The sequence below is a fragment of the Nicotiana sylvestris genome, chromosome 10 (genome assembly GCF_000393655.2).
Source record: "Nicotiana sylvestris chromosome 10, ASM39365v2, whole genome shotgun sequence".
Classification (NCBI taxonomy): Eukaryota; Viridiplantae; Streptophyta; class Magnoliopsida; order Solanales; family Solanaceae; genus Nicotiana; species Nicotiana sylvestris.
Window position 1 is genome coordinate 132,730,394 of NC_091066.1, and position 9,414 is coordinate 132,739,807.

The 9,414-nt window shown below is 38.6% G+C and overlaps 1 protein-coding gene across 1 annotated transcript; it reads left to right on the forward strand.

Annotated features, from left to right (window-relative positions):
* Window positions 1-6,018: 6,018 nt before the first annotated feature.
* LOC104242325 (small ribosomal subunit protein uS13c) lies at window positions 6,019-8,824 on the forward strand. Its single transcript, XM_009797354.2, has 3 exons — window positions 6,019-6,226; window positions 6,696-6,920; window positions 8,509-8,824. The coding sequence occupies exons 1-3, from the start codon at window positions 6,113-6,115 to the stop codon at window positions 8,674-8,676; spliced, it is 507 nt and encodes a 168-aa protein (XP_009795656.1). The 5' UTR covers window positions 6,019-6,112; the 3' UTR covers window positions 8,677-8,824.
* Window positions 8,825-9,414: the final 590 nt, after the last annotated feature.

Sequence of the window (9,414 nt, forward strand, 5' to 3'; positions counted from 1 at the left end):
ATTAGTCGAGTGTTTTTCCATTGGTTTACTACTAGTTTGGTCTGTCTGGAGTTCTGATTCTACTCCACTGGGTGTTGCTGTTATTTGGCTATTGCTTTCTATTGGCCATAGTTGCATCTCTGCACTCAAGCTTGTTTCTTGCTGTATTGTTTTGCCTGCTGCTATTCTGCCCTGCTGCTACTGATAATGCTGTGATTGCTGCTGCATTTGTTCATTGTTACTCTACTGATTGCCCTTTTCTTCAATTGCAAATATTCCCAGGTACACAACCTTTGAACCTTGTATTGTTGAAAGTTTGAAGTTGAAGCAGTAATAAAGAAATGAACATCAGTTCATGTTATAGCATTGGTGTAAAAAGATAGCTCGAATGTTAGTTGGGCCTGTATTTTTACTGCAAACTGCAAATATTCTGTATAAACTAGCATACATTCTGTTTAAGATGAACTGTTAGATAGCATGGTTCAACAGTAATAACAGTATGACATAGACAGCATGCTTTGATTTAGTATACATTCAGTTCAGTATAACACTTGTTTGGTTTAGTTATGACTGTATAACATAGAGTCATGGTAAGCACTTGTACGTATTTTGCCTAGACCACTGAATTGACAAAACTGTGGCACTGGGTCCGGGATAAATGTATCCCAAACAAACTCTCATACCGTCACATTAAGAGTCTGGCTATGAATGCCAGTTTCTCCTGTCAGTTTATTTGTCCCAATGCAGGTTCGATACTGGTTTTCGGTATAGATTCTTTGTTTCGAAATGATGTGATGATTGTTGAGAAAGACTAATAATCATTTTTTAGTTCAATTAGTAGTAATTTCCCTAATAAACAGCCGATTTCGTTTTATCAATTTCAAATAGGTTAGAGTGTTAAAAATAGAACTTGGAGGTCGTTAAACATAACTCAATATATGTTGTTAGTTTGTTGAAATTTCACTTAGCGAATTAATAAGCATATTCACTCGATGAAGACAAAGCATAAGGTAACCCTCACCTCATGAAACAATCAATCAGGTAATCAAACAAGTTTAGGTTCGGCTAACATAATAAGGATTCAGTCCGTACTTGTCCAAATAAGTAAGTTCGGTATCATCTTTCTTTTAAAGATAAACGCAGTAGAAATGTAGCCATTGTAGGGTACCCTTCTAAAATAATGAGACGAGCCTCGCCGAATAAAAATGCAAATTGCGGGGCCCTCAATAATTGATCATGATAAATACTTAGAATTTGGGACGGACTGTTTAGTGAATTCCACTGCCCTCCCCAAAGATAATAACGCGTTTAGATTCTTTAGGCGCGACTTTAAGTAAAATATATTCTTAAAATCGGGTGCACATTGATGTGACCCAAATTCAAGTCTCAACGGAGTCAAAATGTGTTGACAACTACGGGTGCATTGATTGTGACGTGGTTCGATATGCATTTTTACGACGTTGCAATTCTGTAAAATAAATGATAATAATAAAAGCGGTTAAAACTTAATAAAAGCACATAAGTCACAACATGTATTTAAATCAGATATTTAGCCATTATAACAATTTAAGCGACCGTGCTAGAACCACGGGATTCGAGGGTGCCTAACACCTTCCCTCGGGTCAACAGAATTCCTTACTTAGAATTTCTGGTTCGCAGACTTCATTTGGAAAAGTCGAAAATCTCCTCGATTTGGGATTCAAGATAAACCGGTGACTTGGGACATCAAAAGCCAAACCTTTCCCAAGTGGCGACTCTGAATTAAATAAATAATCCCATTTCGAATAATGTCACTTAAATTGGAAAAACTCCACCCGCGCATCTAACCCTTCGGGGGCGAGGCGCGCAAAAAGGAGGTGTGACAATCATTAGAATAATGTCATCAGCAAATAGAATGTACCATGGCACCTCCCCTTGAATATGATGAGTTAGTGCATCCATCACCAGGGCAAATAGGAATGGGCTGAGCGCAGACCCTTGGTGCAACCCCGTAACAACTGGAAAATGCTCGGAGTCACCTCCTACTGTCCTAACCCGAGTCTTAGCTCCAGCATACATGTCTTTAATCACCCTAATGTAGGCAACTGGGACCCCTTTATCCTCTAAGAAGCTCCATAAGACCTCCCTAGGAACCTCGTCGTACGCTTTCTCTAGATCAATAAACACCATGTGGAGATCCTTCTTCCTATCCCTGTATTATTCCACCATCCTCCTAATAAGGTGGATAGCTTCTGTGGTAGATCGCCCCGGCATGAACCCGAACTGGTTATCTGAAATAGACACCGTCCTTCGCACTCTCATTTCTACCACTCTCTCCCAAACTTTCATGTTATGACTCAATAATTTGATACCCCTATAGTTGTTACATCTCTGGACATCACCTTTGTTCTTATACAACGGAACCATTGTACTCCACCTCCACTCCTCAGGCATCCTATTAGTCTTGAGTATAACATTAAACAATCCAGTAAGCCATTCTAAGCCTGCTCTACCCACACACCTCCAAAGTTCAACCTGAATTTCGTCTGGCCCGGTAGCTCTGCCCCTTCTCATCTTACGCATTGCCTCCATGACCTCATCAATCTCAATGTCCCTACAATTACTTAATTCATGGGGACTATCGGCATTCCTCAATTCCCCTAGTACAATATCCTGATCCCCTTCTTCACTTAGAAGTTATGAAAGTAGGTCTGACACCTCCTCTTAATCTGGTAATCTCTCATCAAAACTTTGTCGTCATCATCTTTTATGCACCTCACTTGGTCCAGATCCCGAGCTGTCCTCTCTCTCACCTTAGCGAGTCGGAATAAATTCTTCTCCCCGCCTTTGTTCCTTAGTTCTTCATATAGACGAGCAAAAGCTATTGTCTTAGCCTCAATTACTGCCATCTTCGCCTCCTTCCTAGCTACTTTATACCTCTCATTGTTCGCTCTCTTCTACTCCTCGCCAGTGCTCCCTACTAACCACAGGTAAGCCGCCTTCTTTGCTTCCACTTTACCTTGGACAACTGCATTCCACCACTAGTCTCCTTTGTGGCCACCAGTGTGGCCCATAGATATCCCTAACACCTCTTTCGTCACCTTCCTTATACAGTCCGTCGTCATCGACCACGTAGTGTTTGCGTCCCCACCACTTCTCCAAGCTCCCATTGCCGATAACCTTCCTTCCAACTCCTGAGCTTTATCCTGAGTTAAGGCGCCCTACCTAATCCTCGGGTATCCTCGTACTGACCTCTTCTTCCTCCTTATCATAATACAAATGTCCATCACCAAAAGCCTATGCTGTGTTGTGAGGGTCTCACCTGGGATAACCTTACAGTCCTCGCACAACCTTCTGTCGCATCTCTTGAGGAGGAGATAGTCAATTTGAGTCTTCGCCACCGAACTTTGGTAAGTACCAAATGCTCCTCCCGCTTTGTAAAACTTGAGTTCTCAATCACTAGATCGAATGTCTTGGCAAAGTCCAACAGCGAAATGCCCACTCTGTTCCGCTCCCCGAAACAAAGTCGTCATGCACCTCAGTGTACCCACCTGCAGATGACCCAATATGACCATTGAAATCTCCTCCTATGAATAACCTCTCGGAAGGCAGAATACTACAAACGATCTCATCCAACCCCTCCCAAAAGTGCCTTTTAATCTCCTCATCCAAGCCTACTTGCGGCGCGTACGCGCTAACGACATTTAAAGTACTCTCACCCACCACCAACTTAATAGTCATTAGTCTATCATTCACCCGCATGACCTCTACCACCGACTCTCTAAGATAGCTATCTACCAGGATACCCACTCCATTCTTACCCCCTCAGGACTCCAGAATACTACAACTTATACCAATCCACGTTTTTCGCCCTCGATCCGACCCACCTAGTCTCCTGGACACACGCTATATTAATCTTCCTCTTCTGAAGGATTTTCGCCAACTCTATGGACTTACTCGTTAGTGAACCTATGTTCCATGACCCGATTCTCAACCTATAGGCTCTCTTGCCCCCTCTACCTCCCCTGCCACCCGTCCCACCCCTGATACTGGCCCCACACTCTGCCCCACCCGAGGGCATGCCCTTATTCTATCATCCCAGAAACCAGCCACTACACCTACGATAATCTAAAGAAGACTCGCTAGTGCACAACGGACAACGAATCCAACTAGAAGGAAACAAGTGACTACTAGTACACTTGTTGAAAAATTGAACTATTGCGAACTAAAGTAGCATCAATTTAGCTAACACCAAAAAGGAAACAGTAAAACGGGAGGTACCAACTCCCGAGAACAAAACCTGTGGTTGATTTGCTGTACTCGATGTAGTTGTATGCTCACGCACCACTTCCTACCCCCCTTTGCTGACACTCGCCCAGGTTGCTCTCCTTTGCTAGTGCTCGTGCGCGCAACTTGTCTCCAACACTTCGAGAATTTCCCTGAAAATACAGAAAATACCACGACCCAAAAACCAAAAAGGTATTGTCACCGCTATCACTGGTGTAGCCCCGACAATATAAAATTTACAAAAAAAGGAGAAGAAGAAAACGGGAATATAAGGGGGGTGGGGGTAGATTTGGGAAGCAAAAGGGGTGGGGGCAAGAAGACAAGAAAGAAAGGGAAGTAACGGGGAAGAAGAAGAAAGCAGGAGAGAAAAAGAGAGGAAAAGAAGACAGGGGTGGGGTGGGGTGAGGTGGTTACCTGGTTCGGTGGTCGCTAGAGGTCCGGTGATAGGGACGTTAGAGAGATGAGAGAGAGACGTTAGAGAGAGAGAGCAGAGAGACGTTAACTCATGAAAATAAGAAAAAATCAAATTGCCCCTAAAATAGTCTTTGACTTAAATTCCCTCTCTCTTGCAAGTAAAATAGAAGGAAAGCCATCTACTATGTAACTGATACAAAAAAGAAAAGTTGGTAAAAATTTCTCAATTTCAGATTATTATATCGACCATTGACCTCAACATTAAACCACGGGATTTCAAGTTTTGGTGTGTTTAGCTCGGTAGATTTTTTTTTCCGTAAAAGCTCTTTTGAATGATATTAATGTACCTTTGGTAGTTAGCTCGAAAAATATTTTCTCCAAAAAGTGAGAAATTGATTTCCATCACTTGTTAGCAGAAGCTAATTTCCTTTACAAATACCAAAACTCTTATTTCATGTTACTTGATTCAATCAAAATTTAAAGCATGCTCGTGCACAATTAAATTTTTTAGAATATGTTTCCGAATAATTGAAAAAGATCCAAATGTATACTCACCTTCCACCGCATGAACCAAATCAAACCAACTTCTATACGGTGGAAATTATTTTTCTTCTTCTTCTTCACGGTAGAAATCATCAGTGTAAGATGAAAGATTAACGATGAAAGTCTTTTATGCACGGAAAGATGAAGTGAGAATAGCATAAGTTAGCCAGTTTTCGGACGGGTAATCGATAAATAACCATTGTTTGTAAATTTATTAAAAAATAGCTATTGTTTTGCTGAAACACAGTAAGTTCCAGTATAGTATGTGGGATTATGGAGCTCCTGCATACAAACTTTCAGCATATTATGTTGGAACTCCAGCACACAGAAAGTTCCAGCATAATATGCGAGATTATGGAGCTCCTGCATATAAATTTCCCGCATATTATATTGTAACTCAAGTACATTATGGAATCCAATGTATTATGTTGGAAGCTCATATGTACAAATTTCGAACTCTAGCATATTATGCTGGAATATTTCCTAATTTTTAAGGGTACTTTTGTTTATATTTATCTTTACATAAAAAAGTGGCTAAAATTCAATTATTTTTGAAACTATGACTATTTTTCAATTAACAATTGAAAATCTGACTATACTTATTTTTTCCCAAAGATGAACGTATAGCATATATATATATATATATATATATATATATGATAAATACAAACGTTGAATATATTTTTCCCAATTATGGAAAAAAGTAAATTTGTAATTACGACATTTTAGTCATTAAAAGTTAAATTTGTCCCAATTTCTTTTTTTTAAAAAAGAGTATATTTCCAAAGCGGGGCTCCATATTAGAAAACCATAGCGAACAACTCCATTCCTATCCAGCTATCCTGTTTCCCCAAAGGATAAGAGAAAACGCTCTATCTTCTCCTCTTGTTTCTTCATCAAAATTTCAAGAATGGCACAAGCACTAGCAACTCCTGTACTACCTTCGCTCTCCCTTATCTGCAACACATCTACCATCTCCAAGCACAATTTTCTCTCTTTCTCAACTCCCACATCTTTTCCCAAGGTACATTTCACTCCCTTTTCTTTTCTTGAAATTTTTTCCAGTAACCAAACATGGGTGTTTGCTTAAGTTTGCACTGTTTTACCTTTTTGGAGTTATAATTGAAATGGGTTTTCTTTATTTCACCACCCTTCATCGCTTACTTACGTGAACTTCATTCCCTTTTTTCTTGAAATTTCTCAGTAAACCAAACATGGGTTTCTGCCGAAGTTACCATTTTTTGAACTTCTTGAGCTTGAATTGAACTGGGTTTGCTAAATTTTTCATTTCTGAGACCATTTTGTGTTGGAATTGATTTGGGTTTGCTGACTTTTCCATTATTTTAGTTTTTTGAGTTGGAATTCAATTGGGTTTTTGCTGAATTTTCCATTTTTTCAGTTTTATTTATTGGAATTGAATTGGGGTTGCTGAAATTTCTATTTTATGACTTCTTCTTTTTTTGAGTTGGAAGTGAAATGATGTTTGTGTGTAGATTGGAGGTTTGAGTATAAAGTGTGTGCGTGTGGGAGGAGTGGAGATACCAAACAACAAAAGAGTAGAGTTTTCCCTGCAATACATTCATGGGATTGGCCGCACCAGTGCACGCCAGATTCTGGTAGACCTTCAAATTGAGAACAAGATTATGAAGGACTTTTCTGAAGAGGAGCTTATCACTCTCCGTGATGAAGTCTCCAAATACATGATTGAAGGCGACCTCGTGAGTTTCCTTGCTCTTATTTTAAATTGTTTGTTTGTTTTCATGGCAATGTGATTAAGCTAAATGAAACTTATATGCTTAGGTAATTCAATTTGGTTTCTCTATTTCATGTTACCTTGGTGTGGTTGAGGTTCTTGATACTTTGTAGTGTCGCTTGTTTCATTGTGCCATTTGGTTTTTTAAGTAATACAATTTAATTGAGCCACAAGAATGTTTCACTAGAGGGGTATTTTGAACCAGTCCTTTTATCCGATTTTTACATGTGAAGTAGCATACTGAAGCTGAAAACAATATCTTAAAATTATTTTCATCAGACCAAGTATTGTAGCCATCTTGCTTTTGATTGGAGTACGTGTTTTGGTTTTGACTGTGATTTCTCAATACTTTGTGCCTTTAAGGTTTGTCAAACCTTTTCATGGAGTCAGAACTTTACTTCAAGGGGGTTTTCATTTTTTTCGCCCAAATTTTAAAATGTCATGTTGTTTATTGGAACTGAAAACCATATTTTAACTCAAACTAACATTTTGTAGAGAAGTGTCTACTAATCCCCTAAAAATATATAAAGGAGCAGTTGCTGGGAATTAGCTAATTTCTAACTTTGTGCAAACTCACTTAGAGGATGACTCAATTCAATCTTCGTTCTCCATGACCTCAACCAAATAACGGGACTTAATGATTTTCTGTTAAGACGCCAATTAGTACAAAAAAATGGCCACATAATTAGTAAAGAATGGATACCTAGTAACTAGCTTTCTTATTGTCCAATTATTGTTTGCTTCAATGCCTCACATGCTTTAAACTTTAGTTCATTTAGTAATGCCTCCCTTTAGTTAATGGAAGAATAAATGCTAAAACACAGAAAAACAAAAAAATCTTATGTACATGATCTTTTTCTTAAGGCGAACTTTAATGCTTGGTTTCCAATTAGTAGAGATATTACAGTAGTAGCAGCTACCTTCGTAAAGGGTCCGTTCGAAAAGGTTTTCTTGCGGACCTACAATATTGGTTTCCTTATGCATGTTATACTTATTTTGTTTTGTAATAAAATACTATTGGAAGGACAGTCGTTGAAGTAAAATTGTTTGGCTTGGGGGGGGGGGGGGCTGCTCTCTTTACCCCTCTCCTGTCCATTTTCAGATATTTTTTTCCTGTTTCAAAATTCAAATTGTAGAAGCTTCTTGTCCTTGTATATTTGTGTATTTTTTTCCCCATCTTCTTTGGTTGGGATAGTGGAAACGAAATTAATGACATACATTGTGTTATTTCATTTTGGTGTCTCTGTGTGAATGTACAACGTATATCTGTATATGATAAGTGGAGTTTGATATGTTGGATCATGGCCTCTATCGCTACCACTGCCTAACCCCAAGTTAAAATAATTCTTTTAGAAAGAACAGTTCTTATGGAAATGTTTATACACAGAGAAATTGATAGCTGGTTCCTTATCCATAAAAAAAGAAAAGAAATTGATAGCTTGTTTTTTAGAGTGATAATGTTCATTGTTATTCTCATATACTAATTTGGTTGTTGGTCGACGCTTCCTATTTGAAATGGGAAAATGATTATGTACTTGTGATGTTGGTTTCAGAGGAGATTCAATGCTCTTGCCATTAGGAGATTGAAGGAGATTCAGTGCTACAGAGGGGTAAGGCATATCCAAGGATTGCCTTGCAGAGGACAGCGAACAAAGAACAATTGCCGTACTTTGAAAGGCAAGAAAGTTGCAATTGCAGGGAAGAAGAAGGCACCTCGTTAATTCAAGTTTGGTTTTTCATCTGTTTTGGTAACTGACTTGTAAAAGCTATATGCCTATTCCTATGGCAAACCATGCATTTATTTGTTTCTGATTAGTATTTCCATTGAATTCATTTTACTACGTTTCAAGATATAGTGTTTATTCTCAATGATGACTTCAAGAGTGTTAGTGCTTATTTTGTGGCATTTGAGGGAGATGACACATGAAACAAGCATCACTTTTTCCTCAAATCTTGTTAATTATGCTCAAATATTGATAGTCTCTGGCCAAATGCAATACTTGAAGAGTAACTTGGTTATACTTTGTTGACTGGTGGTCCAAGTTGAAGTTGTTTCGTGTTTACCAGAATTGCCTTCACAATTCACCATCATTAAAAATATTAATCACCAAGGGACACCATAATGTAGTACAGTAACCACTGCCTTAACAACTTATATGGAAGTTAAGTTGAAATTGTCAGTGGTCTTAACATTGTAGTATGTTTTCATTTGGAGTAGTTGCAAATTTCCGTTATTCTCAGTTCATGATTTGGTTTCTCAGGTAACTATGGTCATTATAATTGTTGTCGATGTACTATTGTATTGCTTTGTTGACTTATAGAGTGCAATCCGTACTGGTTGGGCCTAGTTTGAAGCTCAAGTTTAGTCCAGAGTTTGGCCAACTAGGAATCGCTTCTTGTACTTATTCCTTTTGTTTTAAATACTGATATTCTAAATATATTTGCATCATTATTGTCAC